The following is a 21,861-nucleotide window of genomic DNA, read 5'->3' as shown; positions in this document are numbered from 1 at the left end:
GTAATACACTTGTAATATAATCTGTCACTCTGTTTAAATGAAACAATTGTATAGTGTTTTATTATACTTTAAATCATAGGCCAAGACTTTTATAATAATTTAAATTATAGGTCAGGACTTTAGGATTTTAAATCCAGAATTTTAAAATTATTGAGACATTCATTGCTCAGTCTTAGAATTACTTTAAAATTTAGAAGCAAAGGTTTCAGTTGCTTGAAAAGAGAAAATACACTGTCGGATAGAAAGATGTTATATGCTGTATTCTGGAGTACTTAACAGGAGAGTGGAATTGCCAAACTGAATCGACACATTGCATTCTCTTCTCTAGATGCAAAGTTTACATACAAGAGCTAAATACCATAATGTACTTCTCTAACATATTTTTCAAAATCTGAATTAATAACCCATCTATTGAGGACAATAATTGGAAAGTTATTATTATCTATGCCCAAAGTCAACATAAATGCATATTGAAAGTTTGGGGATTGATTTTTTTTTTAAAAAACCTTTATACTTATAATAATATATTCAGTTGGTTACAGGGTATTATAGTTATATAATCAAGATATTCTGCAATACTTTTTGGCTTAGTATCTTGCTAGTAAAAGTAGAGAGCCCTCTGTACCAAATTATTCCATGCCAGTCCCCAATTTCAACACTTTTTTTCTCTCCAAATAATGTTTTGCTTAATTTCTTGCCCCAGACTAATATATTGAACTAATATGTCTAATATATGTCTAACAATATGTCTAACATATTGAACTAATATGTCTTTAACAGGATAGCTCTGTCTGGTGCACCTCAGGATCATCAACTATCACTGGTCTGCCAAAACAATAAAACTTCATCAGCTAGCACTGTCTAGCTCTATCTTAGGGTGGCTAACTATCACCTTCCTCAATCATAATCCTTCCACTTTGCAGAGTTCCACCTAGATTTTACCATCCTTAGCTTGCTTAGAAGATCCTACCTTGGCTTTAGAAGACCCTACCCATCTTTGTCTTCTATAGGAAATTAAACTAATCCAAAGTGTCTAGTTATATTTATCAGTATATTAAAACAAAGCATGTGTTGTGGGTTCTGGATGGATACATGAAAAGATGCTAAGAGCCCATAGGGCAGGGATGTCCAAACTTGGGAACTTTAAGACTTGTGGACTTCCACTCCCAGAATTCCCCAGCCAGCATGGCTGGCTGGGGAATTCTGGGAGTTGAAGTCCACAAGTCTTAAAGTTCCCAAGTTTGGATACCCCTGCCATAGGGTTTCACAAAGTACATTGTGCCATTGTATGTTAAACTGCTTACAGTGGAACCTCAGATCACAAATGCTTCTGACCATGATCAAATCGGGTGCCAACCAAAAAATCCACAAAATGTTTGACTCTGGTCGCGAACACATCCTCGGGTGGCAATCAAACAGAACCATGGCAATTTTCCCTGCCATGCCATTTTTTTTGTATGCGCATGCACAGCCAATCTCGCTTTCGGTAATGACCACATCGGGTTGCGACCGAAGTCCTGGAACGGATAAGTCATGACTGGAGTTTCCACTGTAATTTGTTTTTAGCAAATCATCATCTTCTTTTAATGACCCCATAAGCCCTTGCAGGGTGGAGTCTGGGCAACTGAATGGAGCTGAGTGTTTACTGGCTGGATGCCCTTCCTGTCGCCAATATGGAGTTTGTTTCAGCAGACAAATTCTCATTATGCCCAGAGAGAGAAATATCAGCCTCTTAGGATTGAATTCACAGCCTCCTGATTGTGAGGCATGAGCTCCACCTCTAGGCCACCACACCACACAGCAAATGTCCTAGTTATGTGAATCCATTCAACCAAATCAGAATCTTACTGCACAACATCATTGCTGCTGGATTGGAACAGATTCTCAGCATTTATACACTTTTTATACCTTTTTTAATACTTAGATCTCTGTGGAAGAACTAGAGCATAGCATCAGTGTGAAAATAGCGAAAGAAGCCGTGATGAACATCAATAACCCAAGACCTCTTTTCAGGCTTTCCAATGGCTTTTTGGACACAAAAGTGTACATTGCAGGACTCCCTCGCAGAATGGAGAAGAATATCATTAAATTGGTAATTTTTTGTAGTATTTGTTGGGGCATCATTGCAGTAAATGTAGGTATAGCAATTAATGTTTGGATTTTTTTTTCTTTTAAAACTGTCATTGTTTTCATATTATGTGTATATTGTATATTATCAAGTTTATGAATTTATTTTTAGAATAAGAGTTTAATACTAATCTATACCTACATTTTTTTAGAGTGTTAATCTAATGTTCTCACTAAGTGTTGATTATAATTTCTTGAATTCTTGAATAGCATGACTGTTTTACCTTAGAATCCAGGAAATCACGGCCACAATACTTCTAGAGAACCCAGGACTATAAAATGCTGAGAAAAGGCAATAAATGTGGTAAAATGCACACATTTACACACATATCCCTACACATATATTAAATATACACACCTATTTGAGGGTCGCTTTCCTCCTAGGTTCAAATGGCACCTATAGAATGAACTGATCCCCAAGCAGGATCAGAGTTCAAATGATGAAAAAAAAACCTTGAAAAACCTTGTATTGTCTATTATTCCATGCATAAATAAGAGCGGAATGATCTAACCTGAAGGAATAAAATTTGAAGAAGTATCCTGTTATGTGCTATAGCTTCAAAAAGGATTCTTTTTTCTTTTTACTAGCACTTATACTGAAATTACTGATGCATTTTCATGAGCTAGAGTAGCATTTGTCCTGCAGTAATTTGGAAGTAAAGAAGTAAAGAAGAAGGAGCTTCAATTTTAAGCATTCAGTGAGATAGCTGCAAAAAGACAATAAGGATGTTTGTTATTAGAAAAAAGGAAAAAAGATGTCTCTTTAGACACTCTACCATGAAAAGTGCCATTCCAGAGAAGAAAACTATACGCTTCCTAAAATTCAAGGCTATCTACTGAGCTATCTGCTTTGCAACATTTTTAACCTAAATATAATTCATTTTCATATTTTTTGACACAAAAAATTGGGCATTTTCACGTTCTACAAAATACTGAAAACGTGCTGTGCACATACATTCTAACTGATCATTAGTTGGCTATTTGCCTGACATGTAGAAATCACATCTAGCTTTCAGCAAAAAGAAATGTTCGATCCCAGCTGTCAGTTATGTTTGCAAGTGCTACACTGAAAGTAATTCTTTATGTCCCTTCCCTTGGAGTCCAAGCATGTATTTTCGTATTCCAAATTTTTGTGGGACTCAGTTGTTCCTCAATGAACAAATGGTATACATAGAAAATGTTGAAATATGGCTTCATGGAATCCTAAACCAGGAAAATAAGTGACCCTTCTGAGATTATATCCCCAAAGGTTAGAATAAAACCTGATCTGCAAAAGAGATTGTTATATGTAATTTTAGATCATCATAACTTTAAGAATACACTGACAGCTGTTGTCACCTTAATAAGTCACACTTCAAAATATATTTCAATGTTGGTCACATTATTTGATGTCATGAGAACAACCAAAACTTAGGGTTTCATTATATGAAGATAGAAATATAGAAATATACAAAGCTTTTTAACATTGCTTTGTGTTAGTGTGGCACTATTTAATAAATTAATGAATTAGATTACATCAATGAAAAATCTGAAAATAATTAAATAATAATTAAAAATGTAACCTGCTAGGGCGCAGACTATTTATAATAGATAGATACCTTGGCAAAATGGCTTATTAACTTTTTATCACAAGATTGGCTAGCAGAGAAAGGCTAAATTCCCCTGTTATTTCTTTGCCTAAATCACATAATTTTGTGATACAAGTAGTTCCTTGTATATCTTCCACTTGTTCAATGACCAAGGTTACAATGGGAGTGAACAAAGAGTTCTTAACTACTTGTACTTGCGGCTATTTTAGCATCTCTGCAAATATGTGATTGCCATTTGGGTACTTGCGACATTGCAGCATCTTGAAATCCCATGATCACCATTTGTGACTTTCATTGCCAGCTTCTGACAAGCAAACTCACTAGGAAAGCAGGCAGAAGTTCACAAATGGCAATCATGTGACAGGGATACTTTGCGGGATTTGCCTAATGACGGCAATTGGAACTGCAAGAACTGCCATTGTAAATCGGTGTAATCACAGAATGTCACTACTAATGATCATTTTGCTTAGTAATGGAGTTCCTAATCCCAATTATCATTTGGTAAGAACTGCCTGTATCTACAAGGAAAAATACTTTATTCTCCTGAAACTAGCATTTTTTTTTCTGCAAAGCTAGTTAAGAGATGATTTGTTCTTCCCAAGAAACTATTCATCCACCTTGAGAGAAATTCCTTGTCATCTTTTGTGGCTAATGAACAGTAATTATCCTTTGGAAAGTTGTGAAAATGCGTATGATTTGAAGAGAAAGAAATAGATGACAGCATAGATATTTAAGTAGATTCCCAGTATGGCATTTCTACTCTGAACTTGTAAACGTAAACCGCTCCAAACTCGGTTGCAGAAAATACGACTTCAGCAACAGAGTGGCCAATGCCTGGAATGCACTACCTGACTCTGTGGTTTAATCCCCAAACTGCCATAACTTTACCCTTAGACTGTTTACTGTTGACCTCACCCCATTCCTAAGAGGTCTATAATACATAAGCGCACCAATGTGACTACCGTCCAGTGGTGGGTTTCGATTTTTTTAGAACCTCTTCTGTAGGTGTAGCCTGTTTGTGGGAGTGGCTTGCTGGTCATGTGACTGGGTGGCCGTGGCTTGCCAGCCATGTGACTGGGGTGTGTGGCCAACTTGTAAAATGTGGTGAAACTCACTTAACAATGCTCTTGCTTAGAAACCAAAATGTTGGCTCAGGAACTCTGGCATTGAAGTGTGCAAGTCTTAAAGCTGTCAAGTTACAAGACCCTTGCACCCCTAAACCTTTAGAAAAAAACCCCAGGGCTGTTCAAACTTGACAGCTTTAAGACTTGTGGACTTCAACTTCCAGAATTCCTCTTCTTGCTCTTCATTTTGATGATGTGGGACGGGCGGGGGGAGGGAGCTGCAACCGGTTCTAAATGGCACTGTAGATTTGTGGAACCTCTTTTATAGAAGAGGTTAAAACTGGCAGGAACCCACCCCGCTACCGTCCCTGTCTTACTGTTCCCACTTATTCATATCCATTTCCTGTATTCATAATCATGTTTATACATATCTTTTATCTTATACATGCTTGACAAAATAAATAAAATTGCATTAAAAATAAAAATTAATGTTGTATATACGTATTTACAACTGTCTTGCCAATATTGTAAAGTGCAAATCGTATCGACAAATCCATTGCAAATTCCAGTCTCAGATAATATTCTTTGAATGACATAGTCAGTTTTATATTTTTTTTTACAGATTAACCCCCGTTTGGATGGGTGTATTCGTGGTTGGAACTTGTTAAATCAAGGAACCTCTGGTGTCAAAGACTTCATTCAAGAAAAGCAAAGCAAACATTGTTTAATAAATGTTGGAAAGGGATCTTACTACCCTGGCACTGGCATGGCAAAGTTTCACATTAGCTACAGTAAGTTTGCTTCTTTAACACAATTTCTGTGCTGTCACCCAATCATGAACTGTGGATAGCATTGGTGCACATTTGTCTATATATGTGTATACACACACAAACACACACGCATGCACCCATACATATATTCACAGTCATAAGATCACAAAACTGTTAAATATATAATATGGCAAAACATTTCTCCCAAAATAAGCCTTATGAAGAGGGTTGGTTTTGCTTTCTTCTTAAATGTTAATAGGGAAGGGACCATATTAATTGGGGCAAAGTATTCCATAAGCTGAGGCAACCATAGACCAGAAACCTTTTTTGGTCCTTTCTCCCTTAGGTTCATTAACTGATTGTTTGACATATTATGTGCCACTGTTGACTCTTAGCAACCAAATAGATAGACCTTCTCTAGGATCCTTAGCTTTGTGATAGATACGAATGTATAACATGCCTTCTCCATTTAAATGTACAAGATGGACAGATTCTATTTGGAACAGAAAGTCCCCAAAATAGCCAGGATCCATCATAAGTTTCATTGGTAACGGCACTTTGAATTTTACCAGAAAACCTGTAGGTAACATTGGTCTATGGGAGACCTATACAATAACCAAACAGATGGTTTTAGTTTGTTGATTTTTTTTTTGGGGGGGGGGGTCAGTACTTGAGCTGCAACATTTTGTTTCTGAATATTCTTCAAAGGCAGATTGAAACAGTAATCCAAACAGAAGATGCTGAGGTTGGGAGCTGTTGTGCCTGAAGTATGTGGGTCCAAGAACAATAACATCTGGAGTTACTTTTTTGGCAAGATTTAAGAAGTAACTTGCTATTGCCTGTTTCCGAGGGTTGAGAGAGAGTGACTGGCCCAAGGTCACTCAGCTTCATAGCTACCTGGAATTAGAACTCATTGATTCCAAGTTTCTAGCTTGATACTTTAATTACTGCACCAAACTGGCTGGTGCAGCTGAATTAAATATGGAATCTTGCCTACAAGGGAGAGGTGGTATTCAGCAGGTTCTGACCAGTTCTGGAGAACTGGCAGTGGAAATCTTTAGTTCTTAGGAGAACCGGTAAATATAACCTCTGACTGCCCCTTCCCCATCTATTCTCTGCCTCCCAAGTCTCAGCTGATAGGGAGGGAATAGGGATTTTGCAGTAACCTTTCCCTGGAGTGGGGAGGGAATGGAGATTTTGCAGTATTCTTCCCCTTCCACTCCCACCAAGCAATGCCCAGAGAGAAACTCCACGCCCACCAAGCAATGCCCACAGAACCGGTAGTAAAAAAATGTGACTCCCACCACTGCTACAGGGTAGGTGTTTCTGCCCAAATATCTTTGTAGGTCATAGCAGAAGTATTTCAAAGCTATAGGCCTAAACTTTTGTCACGATCTATCTATCCAGGTTATTGGATAAAAGCTACTTATGATGTAGCACCTCTTTTCCACAAATATTGTAAATATAAAATCTGGCAAATTACAGAAATATTTCAAGAGTTATATTAAGTCTGCTTTTCAGTTTGATCAGAATAGAGGAATACATAAGGTGGCTCTTCTGTGAAAAAATGTATAAGTAGTGTTATATAACATTTTTTAATGTTTCAGGAAAGAGTAAAATAAGCTGTTTCAAATGGTTTTTTGTATGTGAGAAAGTCGAGAATAAATTATTATTTTGTAACTGGCTGATACATTCCTTTCTTTTGCTTTCTGGCTTATTTTAAAATGAAACAGATAACATCTCAAGCAACGCAGATGATTGGTTAATAAATGTGGCAATGGCTATCCGTCCATCCACAGGCACTGGAGTAATATTTGCCTTGGCTTCAGGTGAAACAGTTCCTCTTGCTTTGTCTATTGTGGATTCCAACTTAACAAATGTACAGGTACTCTTTGTTCCCACTACATGTATTCCTGATGGAGACAATTAACCTAGGTATCTGGTGCCTCCATGACACAGGGAAAAATAATAGGAAACTTTTTAGTCCCTTTGCCATGACAATTTGATGCCACCAAGGTGCAGTAGAATTTTCCCTGGCTTAATCCAGATGATATTGAGAGGTAATTATGTTTAGATGTGTGTATAATTAGTTTGATTTTGACAAACATAAATTAATCTTTTTCACCAGCCGCAGGGAGATTGAGATACATTTCTCCCTCCCTCCCCCCTCTCCCTACTCACATCATTCAAAATGTCCATAGGGCAATTACTTGTTTAAAATAAATCTGTGGATCTCTATAAAGAAATCTTTTTCTGATTTACATCTTTACTGTGCAGACTTTTCATGAAAAGATAATTAAAAATGCAGTGACTGCAGGATGGAGGTCAAAAAAAGTTAAGGTGGCAGTTTCAGCAGCACAATTTGAAGTCCTGGCATTTATTTATTTATGTATCATATTTATATGGCCATCTTGTAAAATGTGGCTGCATACATGCATGCAACAAATTGGACAGGGCATTGATCTTTCTGTCATCTTAATTTGTTAATAAAACCCTGAATGCTTCTGCTTCTGATTAAAAAAATAAGCCATCTGCTGTAATATTATATATTTAATATCATATTAATATTATATCATATCATATTAATATCATATCATATCAAAGAGTAAGGTTCTACATTTAGGCAACAAAAACGGAATGCACAGGTACAGTATAGGTGGTACCGTGCTCAATAGTAGTAACTGTGAGAGGGATCTTGGAGTTCTAGTGGACAACCATTTAAATATGAGCCAGCAGTGTGCAGCAGCTGCCAAAAAAGCCAACACAGTTCTAGGCTGCATCAACAGAGGGATAGAATCAAGATCACGTGAAGTGTTAATACCACTTTATAATGCCTTGGTAAGGCCACACTTGGAATACTGCATTCAGTTTTGATCGTCACAATGTAGAAAAGATGTGGAGACTCTAGAAAGAGTGCAGAGAAGAGCAACAAAGATGATTAGGGGACTGGAGACTAAAACATATGAAGAACGGTTGCAGGAACTAGGTATGTCTAGCTTAAGAGAAAGAAGGACTAGGGGAGACATGATAGCAGTGTTCTAATATCTCAGGGGTTGCCACAAAGAAGAGGGAGTCAAACTATTCTCCAAGGCACCTGAGGACAGGGGGTTGGACTAGAAGACCTCCAAGGTCCCTTCCAACTCTACTATTGTATTGTGTGTGTGTGTGTGTGTGTGTGTGTTGTATTTGTGTTGTATTTGTACTGATAAATAAATAAAGGGAGACTAGTATAGATTTAGGCATACCAGGGGTTGTAACACAAATACATACATACATACATATATATATATACATATATACATACGTACATACATACATACATACATACATACATACATGTGTGTGTGTGTTGTATTTATGCTGATAAATAAATAAAAGGAGACTAGTATGGATCCATTTCAAGCTATTTAGCTCTCATCAGCTAGCCATACCCTTACTGGGATTCGAACCAGGGCTGTATTACATATTAGGCAGTTATATTAGCCACTAAGCCAGAGGCTCTCCTCCTTATCAGCTGAGCCAGGGAAATAGGTATGTATTTGTGTTACAACCCCTGGTATGCCCAAATATGGGAGGGACCTCACTACTCCCTCTTTCTGTCATTCGACTCATCACAGAAGACCATCCAGGCAGTCTCCCTTTATTTATTTATCAGCACAAATACAACACAAATATAAAAAGGCAACATTAAAAATAAAAATATGATTTTCTGCCTGGATGGTCTTCTGTGATGAGCCGAATGACAGAAAGAGGGAGTAGTGAGCTCCCTCCCATATTTGGGCATACCAGGGGTTGTAACACAAATACATGCATATACGTGTGTGTGTGTATGTGTGTGTGTGTTGTATTTGTGCTGATAAATAAATAAAGGGAGACTAGTATAGATCTATTTCAAGCTATTTAGCTCTCATCAACTAGCCATACCCTTACTGGGATTCGAACCTGGGGTGTGTTACATATTAGCAGATTTGTTAGGGTTGGATGGTCCTTTGATGAGCCGAAGGACAGAAAGGGGGAGTAGTGAGCTCCCTCCCATATTTGGGCATACCAGGGGTTGTAACACACATACATACATACATACATACATACATACATACATACATACATAAGGAAACATGGTTCTTCATGTCAACAATTATTTTGTTTACATTTAGAAATAGTTTGAAAAATGTTGGTGCTAAATGTTAAAGCAGCAGATCAGGGCTGCAAAAATGGTAAATTTGTATTTAATTATGATTTACTGAAATGCTACTAAGAAAGATAAGTTGATTTATTCAGCTATCAAACATTGAATTATTTTCACTAGTATTTAAATATTCACATTTCTAGTATTTGTTCTTGTCATAATTGAAATGCATTTTCTGCATTATTTGATGATGCTAATGCTTTTAAAGCTTTTCTGGGTATGGAAAAATGAAATAGAGATTGAAACTGATTATCCCCCTCTTATTTTGTTTCTGAATCCCAGGAAATCATTGTATCTATTCAGAATGTCATTGTTGCTCACATAGAATCAAGAAGTTTGTGTACCTCAGAAAGAGTACAAGTTAGACTCAAGATAAGTAGACAACAGCTTGAACTTTCAGCTGATTCACATTCAGTTATCACCTATTCAGGACATCATCTCTCAGTCCTTGAAGAAGCAATTAATGAATCTGTTGATACCTACCTAGGGGGTATTCCTGGTAAGACTTGTTCTTAGTAACTTTCAGTAACTTTCAGTAAATGCACATAGGATTACAGTCTTATAGACATGTGAAGAAGACAAGCTTTAAAAGAATCCACTCCAACACTCACCAACTATGGTCGGATGGGTTTCCAGGAAATTCTGAAAAATGCATTAAAATCATCCTTGAAATGATAAAATTTCAGTTTTTCGCCTAGACAATAAAGGTATTTAATTGTGTGCATAGCTCAGCTTAGCCTTGAGAAAATCAATTAAGAAATAGTAGACTGGCATGGATTTCACACTGTGTTTTGCAACACTTAGGGGTTCTTATTAAAAGGAATTATTCCTTACACAATATTTAATAGTTTCTGTCAGTGGAATGATAATAATTATAATACATTATCAGAGAATGGAGCTACACTAGCACATCCACATTTTGGGCTTTCTACAATCCATTTGTAGTGGGTTTATCTAAAGGGAAGAGCCTATTTTATTTCTTAGGTTGAATTTCTAAACTAAGAAACATATCCATCTACAGCATGATCTCCTATTTAGATACTATAGTATCTCAGATTTATAAGTAGGAATCAGTAATTCTATCCTTCTATCAAATTACCGTATTTTTCAGAGTTTAAGACACATCGGAGTATAAGACGTTTTGAAGGTTTTGAAGAAGCAAATTTAAAAAAAAAATTTTTTTGCACTCTGCAAACCTCCCAAAACCTTTCCACGAAAATGGGCCCATTTTTTTTTCAAAAAAAAAAGCATGAATAGCCCTTAAGAGGCTTGTACAGTGCTCGGGGAGGGGCATAAATGAGCAAAAAATGATCAGTTTTTTGCAAAAATGGGCCAATTTTTGGCCAAAAAAGGGGCATGGATAGCCTTTGGGAAGTTTATAGAATGTTCCTGGGGGCTGGGGGGCAAAATTGAGCAAAAACAGCGTTTTTTTGCTCATTTCTGCCCCCAGGAGCTCTCTGAAAGCCTCCTACAAGCTATGCATGGCCCTTTTGGTGAAGGGGGCAGGATTTCAGGAGGCAAAAAATGCTGTATTCAGTGTATAAGCCGTACCCAGATTTTCAGCCTCTTTTTTGAGGGAAAAAGGTGCATTTTATACTCCGAAAAATATGATAGTAAGTTCACTACCGGTACCATTAACTGTAAGAGTTAATCAGAAATACAGATTCTCTATTTCTGAGGTAATATCACAATGTGATATCAAGAATGTTCTGAGATCAGTTTTATTAGTGGGATGATAATTTGTTAAAATGATTAAAAAATTCTTTCAGAAAAACTGGATTTGACTCACATATCAAATATGATTTTTCTGTAAACATTTTTATTCTGTTAACTTGTTTTTTTTAATGTGTGAATTAGTATTAACTATTCTGTGTTTTATTCAGATGTTCCAGTTGAAGCAACTCCAGTCACAGTTTTTTATAATGGCTGCATGGAGGTGAAAATTAATGATAGGGAGTTGGATTTGGATGAAGCCATTTCCAAACAGAATGAAATTAGATCCCATTCTTGCCCACTACTGTTGCATCCGAGACCTGAAGTCATGGACTACCCTTCTGATTTTTAAAATCTACAGGAAACCTCTGGTTGTTCTGCACAAAATGGATTGAACTGTAAATGCTGTTTTATTTCCAATAATCTGTTTTCTGAACATATACATTTCAAAAATATGTCCAACGTGAATGGACAGAACCAAGGTTAACCTCCCATCACGATAGCATTGCTGATGTCATTTCAAAAAAATTAGTTTTTTAGTTATCATATTTTGTATTGTACATCTGTTTTGGAAGAATAAAAGCTGAAAACATCTATTTGCACTTAATTTATGTATTCTGGTTATAAAAATAGGATGTTTCATTTTTTATAAAGAACACAATTAAGATCCTTTCGTCCTTTGAAAAGGATAGAGTAGGGTAGGAAGGGCAGGATAGGATATGAACTCTTGATGCACATCCATTTTCTTAAACTTGCAATAATGTTTCAAGGATAATAGTTAAACTGACAAAGAAACAAAAAGAACAAAGCATTTGTTCAAACAAATATGGGTCTTAATTTATATGAAATAGATCTAATCTCAATTCTATATAACTGTTGGTGAACCTTTTTGGCACCGAGTGCCGAAACGTGAGGATGCATGCACGTAATGGAAATTGGAAGAGGAGCCGCCCAGTGTGTATGCACGTGCTGGGAAGATGATCTTCAGATTTCCCGCGCGCCATCTGGTCTTCACACTCACATGTGCACCACAAACTGGAAGACTAGGTGGCTGCTGCGCATGCGCACCCAGGCGGCTGCACTTCTAGTTTCCAGCACACTTGTATGTCTGAAGACCAGCTGGCCAGCATGCTAGAACCTGAAAGAGCAATGGGTAATGGCTTCATGACACTTCTGGCACACATATCATAGGTTTACCATCAAGCTATATAAGCTTTTAGTTACAGCAGCTCTTGTTAAACAACTTCTGCATTTCTCCTTACTGAAAAATGTAAGCCAATTTTCAGGGTTTTTTTTCAATCAAGTTCAATTTTGTAGAGAAATAATTACTACAGATCCAAACAGATAACTTTATATTATTTATTAAAAATAATACAAAACGGAATATGATGAATAGGATATAGCCAATTTATTGGGTTGGTTGGTGATCTATATGGATATTTACAATGTCGTCTTATGAAACATCCCAGTACTGCAGAGTTATTGAAAAAAGATAGTTCTGCACAAACAGTTCAGTGTCATAAGATTTTGCAGACAAGAATTACAACCTTCTAATTTTATTATCTCGCAGCATAGCATATATCTTTCTGGCTGAATAAATATGTTTTGTCAAGTGAAAGATTTATATCTGATTTGAAACAAAAAGCCCAGTGCACACAACTTGTGAGTCTTAATGGCTCAGAATTATTTCTACCTTTAGAAACATCTAAGCATCTAAGATCATGATTTCCATTGATCAGTTGATTGCAAATATTCTTACCGTCTAGCTGTTTAGAAAGACTACTTTCTGCAGTCATAGTTTCCTTTAAACAGCTGTCCGAACATTTGAGACCAAAGATAATTCACTGTTACAAAGTAGGGCAAAACTATTTTAAAAATCTTTAAATGTTTCCAGCTGTCAATTTCACCTGTGAACAAGTATAAAAAATGAATGTTTCACCGAATTATTACAATCAAGGAATGTTTCAGAAGGCTGAGAAAAAAATACCTTGTAGGACTGCTTGCAAATAGGTTATATATATAAAAACAAAATCGACAGATAACTGCAAGTTACCAATTGACTGCCTAGGAGATTTACAAAATAAAATATTTCCTTCGATTTCATCACAAGTCATTGTCTAAAACATGCAAAGGAAACCATTGATAAGCCTGAAACATTTTGGAATAAACTACTTCACACCAATGACTCAAAAACTGAACTCTGGCCAAAACTGCATAAGTTTAATATAAATTGGGGGGGGGGAGTTAAACAAAAGGCTTTTCAACGACTGTCACGGTTAAACCTGAGGACAGCTCTTTTCTGCTTTTGACATGCAGTTCAGCACATACTTAAATATAACTTCTTTTATCCAGTAGTTGACTTCTGAAGTAATGTATGGCAACCCATTAATATTAAAGGTCATTCTTCAAACCTACTAGCACACCAATCCAAATATATATATGACCAAATCCCCATGGTTGTCCATAAGTCTTAGCATTAGAGAAAACATTCATTCATTCTGAAAAGTCAGCTAATGATCTTATACTTCATTTAAGTAAGAACATGGAAAAGATAATATGGAGATTCAAGAAATAATACACAAAGGCACTTGTCTTCATCTAAATGGCATGTTTTGCAAAAGTTGCTATGTTAAATTATAACTACATGATTTACAAATTGTTACACAGCTTCTAAGAGAATGCCGGAGACATACATGATTGCCTATACAGAAGATTCTATTTACCAATTCGCACTTCCTAGACTCTGGTACCAAGTTGATATCTAATACAAATGTCTTAATAAATATTACTACTACATGTTATGAACAAAGCTTAGACTTTATAACAAAATATTGTTTTTAGCTGAACTTTAAAAATAATAGGGAACAGTAGTAAATAAATATTATGTAGTGGGGTTCTGCATCATTGGTGATGATTTGGGGGGAAAATGCAGTGCCTCTGTTCTGGTAATTAAAATGGTATTTCCTTTTTTTCAGCATTTTGCTTCATTATTTTAAGCTCAAAAGGTTTAAAAGGTTTAAAATGGAAGTCTCAAAAACAATGCCATGCTTTAATGAATACAGATCAATGCACTACTGACACAAGATCTGAAGGACTTTTTCTAATATGCTTTTTTTAAAATATACATAGCTATATACATAGCTATAGTATCAACTAAACATTGGATGTTTGATATTAAGTGTGTTTTCCCCTTTATACAACCTGGAAAAATGAAGCATTTCTTCATTCTTAGTTATTTTAAAGAATATCTTAGTTATATATTCAGGTGTGGTACCCAATTTCTCTATTACATTTGCTTCTATCTCGTACAGAACCACATATGAAAGTTAAGTTAGTAAGATTCAATGAGAATGTCAGAAATAATATCCTAAAACCTGCCTTATAGTTTCTTGAGTTTTCTTCTATTTTATTCACACAGTACTTGAAAATTTATCTTGGTGATGTTTGAACTTTATGTAACTGATCCTGACATCTCAGAAAATCTATGCAGTGCTGAAGCTAGCTACTGCTTTGGTGAATACCACCAGAAAACCACAAAGCTACAGGTTAAGTTGAGATCTTGAACAAATATCCTAAGAGACAGAATAGTAAATCATTTCCATACTGCTGCCAAAAAAAATCAGCATGCTTCTTCTCTATTGGATTGCTACTATTGTTATCTGCTTTTCCATACCTCCTAGGCTCCTCTTGTGGTCTGCACTTATCATTTTGAACAGATCCATGGACTTTTCTAACAATATTTCTTTTGGGATTTAATTGAAGCATGAGAAACCAGCAAAGCTGCAGCCCTTTAGACAGGATACTTACAAGTAAACATAGTTCTGAGGAGCTAATTCTTAACTGATAAGTGGAAATACCAGTACATAACCCTCCAGCCATGAAACATTCACTCAAATTCTCTTTGACTTTGGAAGAAATTTTGGAGTAAAGACACCTTTTCTTCCATAGTATTGAATGAGCATTGGTAGAAAATAAGACTAAAGCATTTTCCTACATGACACTTTTTCAAGACTTCATAAAGCAGGATTCAATGCCTTTGTTGAAACAGGCTGGAATAGTGATGTCACTTTGACAGGAAAGCTATATAAGTGTAAACCAGCTGCTAAAATTCTAACGATTATCACTAGGGATTTTTTTAAATAGTTCCTCTTTGAACTTTTCACACTACACAACTGAGATATATAAATCAAACCCCATGGAGTTTACAAGACAAGAAAAGAACAGCTGCTAAATAACTTTTAACATCTTACTTATACTATGAGACAAATTACTTGATATAAGTTTCATGTGTCAATCTCGGTACAAGTGGACATTCCATTTACAGTATAGTCTAGTTGGTTTTTCAATGCCATCTATAAGGACAAGAGAAATACTTATGGCTTTTTTTTAATGATACAGTTTATCCTTTGAACTCTTCTACCATATTGAGTTGGAATTCTCTGTTTGGTTCTGAGTTGGCTGGAACATAATTCAAGTGGACTTTTTTGAAGTGGAATTGCTCCAATCAACCTCTTTTTTTATTTCAAAGGTTGAATTCCATACAAAATTACTTTGGCATAAGACTCATTGAGTTTAGTCACAGGACTTTGAAATAAATATGAACAAAATCAAGATTTTCATTTTTTTTAACTTTAGAAGAATATATCAGATATTTTGAGACATGGTTGACAAATATAGTTTGCCTGAAATACAGAATATTCTCACAGATGCAATTAATTTTTCCCTTTAAAATGAATGAAGGCAAGGTATTTTAAAGAGCCCAGGACTAGAGATTCTCAAAAAGATGCCACCCCTTCTGCTATCACACATCACAAAGATATACAATTTCTTTTTACTGTAGGGTTCATTAATGGATTTTTTTCCCATTGTTTTGATCCCTTGAAGTCAGTAGCCTGCAATAAGAAAACATGAAATGATGAAGTTTTAAATAGGCTTTGCTGACATGAATAAAAACTATTGATTCCTGATTAGTTCAAATATTGAACTATATTTCAGATTGATGTATTGATCCACGTGGAAGAGACCTAATCTCTCTTTAAAAGTGCCCCCTGAGATAATGCTTTTATTATTATTTTAACATATGAATTATCCATGACTTTATATTTCACTTGTGTCCATAGGTTTATATGGATGTACAGATAGACAGCTAAGAAAGTCAAGGATAGCACTTCAACCCAGAATTCATACTTTTTATCCTCACCCAATCACTAGAATCACATGCACTATTCAAAAATTCTAGGCAAAGCTCTTTTTAAAAAAAATTCTAAAAAGTTGTTCAGAAGCAAATAACGCATGTTGTGAACAGCATTGAAACAGTTACAACAAAGAAGGAAACAAAAAGCTTTTGACTTGAGGAAGAAACACTTGTGGAAGTTTATTCCCCAAATATCAGAGTTTTGATTTAATCTTGGAGAGAACTTCTTGAAAGAAAAGCAATTTAGAAATGAGGCCATTTCTCTATAATGGAGTTGTCTCACACAATATTCTGGGCAGTTAGTTGAATTTGATGATTTAGGTGACCCCTTTCTACAACGTAGTTTTCTGAAGAGTTCTTTCACCTTTCTCTTAGATGAGATAAACTATAGGTAAGTTGAAGAAAGTGAAGTCCAACTTCCAGTATTGTTTAACAAATTGTCCCCATTGCTGTTGTATTGGCCTTAGAAGATAAAATTGCACACAAAAATGCTAAGGGCACCATTCAATATTTGGTTCATTTACTATCTTCATCTGGTTCCTTCTTGAATAAAAATACAGTGCAAACCTTCCGGGCTAAGCATCTTGCCTTGGAGAAGATGGACATAATCTTTAGTGTTTGTTTGTTTGGGGGGAAAAGTTCCATGATCTGTAAATGGCATGTTGATAGCATGTTCCAAGCCAGGCAAAACCACCCCTGTGGGCTGAGTGAAGACAAAAACTAAATTTAAATTAAATAATATTTATAATTGAATTAAATTAAAAACAGTTAACACGATTCTTCCCAGTATATTTAAGAACTTGTCTTGTTAGGAATTCAGTGGCTCTCTAAACTATTGTTCAAATGAAGAGCTTATTGCACCTAATTACTATTCAATATCAGGTAGCTTCATTAAGTTAACTATTAATCTTTTATGTTGACCCACTATTGAGCACAGTATCCATCTTCCTGAGACTAACCACTAGTTGCTTTTAGATGATCAATGGTAATGAAAGTAGCAAGCTTGGTTTGTTGAGCAGCCTCTGCTTAACTATCAAGTATAGAAAAGCTGAAATTTCACTCAAAGAAATGTAGGATGACTGTTAAATCTATATTTCTGTACTTCTGTCTACCATTTCATCCTCTATCTATCATCCTCAAATCAGTTTTCTATTTAGGAATGGGGAATAATAAAAATTTATGTTCCATTTTGCATATGGACATTAACATCTACTTAAGTACGTATCCTGCACATAGCTGGTAAAAATGGCTACCTACACTGTTACTAATGATACATCAGGGAGCTATACAATCAGTAATTTAATTCCATTATACAGCCATGCATATTTTAAAAATGTGGTGTTGTGCATTTGGAAACCAGAAGATGGAGCTGGATGACTGTGATAATTCAATGCAAACTGAAACTAATAAAATAAAAATGGTAATGTCACTAAATAACTCCTCATCTATATAGTGAAGCACATTTTCTTTTTAATATAAAATCAGAATATTAACATATTTGATAATTCAAACAGTTGTTTTGATTCAAATAAATTTGAAAATTCATCCAAGATTACTTTCAGGCTCTTTAAGATCACATCATTGAAAATAGGGTCTTCCCAAGCTCTACTATGAGAACTAGCGAAAATCATACTTGTGACTAATCTCGTTGGTGTTTGTACAGAATTTGCTCAAGAGCAAACAATTGGCACTATGAAATAATTCACTTCTGGAATTACTTGATATATTTTAGCTTAAATCAATAGTTACTTCTTTGCCATCTGAATGGCAATGATTTAAAAAGTGCAGAAGAAATGTTGAGTAAATGTGCTTAGCAATATGTAGTTAGGTTGGTGCAGTCTGCCAACTGCAACCTTCGCTGGGGGGTGGGGGAGAGAAGACCTGGCTTCACTTTAATGGAATCTTTAGTTAGGATTCCAAATAGATGGTTCAGAGTGTGTAGGATTGCCACCATAACACCTATCTTCAACTCCTTAAGAACCTTTTGTAAGGGTTGCAGCAAATACATTGGTGCTCCTTCAAACCTCAGAGCACTTTATGCACATTATTCCTGAACTGGTGGACACTTCTAATTTTAATATTAGTAGCCTTTTAAAGGCTTTACAGGGCCATGATATTTCCTATCCTGAATCCTATGATTTCCTTCAGTGGATTTTGTGACATCCCTTTTCAAGGCTTGATCCACAACAAAAAATGAACTCCTCAAACTTACAATTTGCCTATTTGTCTAGATACAACATAATTGTATTATACTTATATGATTTAGTATGATACTCTTTTTAACTGCGATTTTTCATTTGTTTTGATAATATCATATAAATAAAAGTCATATGCTAATGATTCACAATTAACAGTATGGCTTAAACATTTTTCAGTAATCTATTGCATAGAATAATTGCTGATATGTCTTTTCCAGTTTTGATTTCTAGCAACATTCAGAGTATGTAGTAATGCACATAGGATAAGGACATCATTTATAACCTTTCTGGGCAGCTTTGTGGAACACACCTCTTCTGATGTAGGCCATGGGCTATGCTTGCCCTTTGGACTGAGATTCCATATTGCTCCCACCCTGTTGGCATTCTCTAAAGCCTTGGAGACTTAGATGTTCTCTCAGGGTTAGGGTGAGATGGATGGGGGTCCTTGTTTATCTTTGTTATTTTTACTTTCTGTCTGAATTTTGCATCTGGATCCCATCTTGTTTTTGGTTTGCGGTGTTTTATGTTATTATTTGTGAACTTTCCAGAAAGTCAGGCGGTGACTAAATTGAAATCAATCAAGATGTCAGACTCACAAGGTAGACTAGACCAAGAAATCAAGTCCAGGGGTAGGCTAAAATTACTTTAATTGAGATTAGCTAGAGTAACAGAAATGTGTAAGTCTATTGTGTTGTACAGTCTCCTTCTTATAGTTCAATTAGTTATGGAAGTATCTGGCTGAGTCACGTGTGTGTGTGTGTGTGTGTGTGTGTGTGTATAAAGTTTTTTATTTTTTGCATTTTCTTTACTTTACTTTACTTTACTTTAATTGGATTTGTTAACCGCTCCCTCTCCCCTAGGGGACTCGGGGCGGTGTACAGACAGAATAAAAACATAATTAAAAAAACATTATATACAGCAAATTACAAAACCCCATAAAACAAATTAAACATAAGTCTGTACAATAATGCCTAGATTAATTAATGATTAAAACCAAATTAAAATACCCCAATTTAAAATAACCAGTCAGGAAGATCAAGGGATTAGATCATGATTGCGATTGGGTCAGGCCAGCTAATTGGAACAGGTGGGTCTTGAGTTCCTTACGGAAGGAGCGGAGGTCAGTAATGATTCTAATGTCAGGGGGGAGGTCGTTCCAGAGGGTCAGGCCCATCACAGAGAAGGCCCTACTCCTGGGCGTCGCCCGCTGGCATTTCATAACAAATAACCATATATATACTATTACATAACCAACATCATATTATATTGTTAAATGTTTACATCAATTCGTCTTACCATCAACTCCCAATGAACAATTATTGGCTCTTCTGCTCTCCATACACCATATTTTTACCCTATCCATCACTTTCTTCTTCCTCTCTCCCTGTCTCCTCCCTACCTCCTTTCTTCCCTCAGTTGTCCTTCTCTTCTCTACTTCCTCTTCCTCTCTTCTTCTCCTCTCTCTCCTTTCCACTCCTTCTTTCTCTCTTCCTCTTTCCCCTACCCTCTCTCCTATCCCTCTTTTCTCCCCTTACCTCTCTCCTCTGCTTCACACTCATCCTCTCATTTACTTGGTGTATTTCAGCCTCTGAGCAAGCTCCATTTTATGTTGATGGTAGTTATTCCTCTTCAATATACATATTTAATTTTAACATATATCTTCCTCCTTTTTTTAAAGAAAAAGTATCATATGTATTTATTATATATGTTATTACATATGTTACCTGGACATTCTGAAATTACACATTCCTTCCCCCCACACACACTATCTTGATAACAGAGTGTGCATATCTCTGTGGAGATCATTTTTCTTACCCTGTACATAATGATCAATCAATCAATCAGTCTGTCAGTCAACCAACCAACCAATTAATCAATGCCATTATTGAGAGTTCTTATATTATTATGTCAGAAGCCATGTGTGCCAGCACTGCATAAATGGAGTAGAATACTTTTATTTTCCTCATCTTCAAATTTTCTTTAGTCATTGGTCATTTTCAACAAATAGAGGTAGAAATAAGTGCCAACCTCTGTAGTTAAACATCTACATTTGTTGCTACTAAAATAGATAAATCCAGAAAATGACCTATTGATTTGTATTGGTGTAGGCCGAATGAGAGCATGATAACTACTGAACAAAAATTAAAAGAATAAAAACAGACTATTTTAGGAATTTCAGAATTTCATGCCAACTTTCTAATAATATGCTTATGAATAACAAATTACTCAACTGAGCCTTTCATCCCTTCAGTGAAGTAACATATGTTCACATCAGCACCTATCTTCCTTTTACACATTTTAAATCTCTTATGTCGTCTTATAATGTACAAGTTCTGTCATGTCCATCATTGTTCTGATGAGCTGACTGAATTATTTTTGGCTTCTGTCATGTTGGTGATAGTCAACTAGCAACTTCTTGTTGAGGTTTGAAAAAGCCAACTGTGTCACTTCATTACAACAGGAACACAGGAAGACCTCTATTGGACCAAGCCAAAAGTTTAACTAATCCATAATTCAGCGTCACATGGTGGGAATGATCTTGAAGGATAAGGAAAAAAGGTACTGATTAGCGAACAATCAGATAAGAGGAGGAAAGAGACCACCGTTTCTTAACAGTCAAAGAAAGAAACTTGGGAAGGAACTGGACTCATTGATCAGGTTGTAAAAAGAGATGGTGGGAGAATTTTACTTTCAATTTACAGATGACAGCTGATACATCCAGGAATTGCACAAGTTAACAATGAAGGCAATGGGCTGTTCTCACAGACCTTCTTCCAAAGCTAGTCTTTATAATAGAAACATACAGTTATCAAAACTAATCAAGGCATGATAACTTTAATTTGGGAAGATTAAAATAATATATGCTACAGGAAAGATAGTTTGGGGGCAACATTTGCCCTCAAATGATACTTGTAAAAATCAATGCATTTTTTTTTTTTTGGTATGTGGCGATTGTGTGTGAAGGAAAGTCCACATATAGCAGTTGTGGAGTCATATTTATGGTTTCATCAGCAATCTTG

The 21,861-nt window shown here is 35.8% G+C and overlaps 1 protein-coding gene across 1 annotated transcript in view; it reads left to right on the top strand.

Moving 5' to 3' along the window:
- The window catches only part of PROS1 (protein S), a 38,842-nt gene extending 26,799 nt beyond the window's left edge, over positions 1-12,043 (top strand). The window contains exons 11-15 of the mRNA XM_081951460.1: positions 1,925-2,092; positions 5,403-5,571; positions 7,284-7,435; positions 10,019-10,235; positions 11,620-12,043. Coding sequence (XP_081807586.1) covers positions 1,925-2,092; positions 5,403-5,571; positions 7,284-7,435; positions 10,019-10,235; positions 11,620-11,801 — 888 coding nt within the window. The 3' untranslated portion in view covers positions 11,802-12,043. The remainder of the gene's footprint in view (positions 1-1,924; positions 2,093-5,402; positions 5,572-7,283; positions 7,436-10,018; positions 10,236-11,619) is intronic.
- The last annotated feature ends 9,818 nt before the right edge of the window (positions 12,044-21,861 follow it).

Source organism: Natrix helvetica, assembly GCF_964273705.1.
Source record: "Natrix helvetica genome assembly, chromosome: 4".
Lineage (NCBI taxonomy): Eukaryota > Metazoa > Chordata > Lepidosauria > Squamata > Natricidae > Natrix > Natrix helvetica.
Note: the sequence above shows the minus strand (reverse complement) of the source record. Positions and strands in the feature narration are given on the sequence as shown.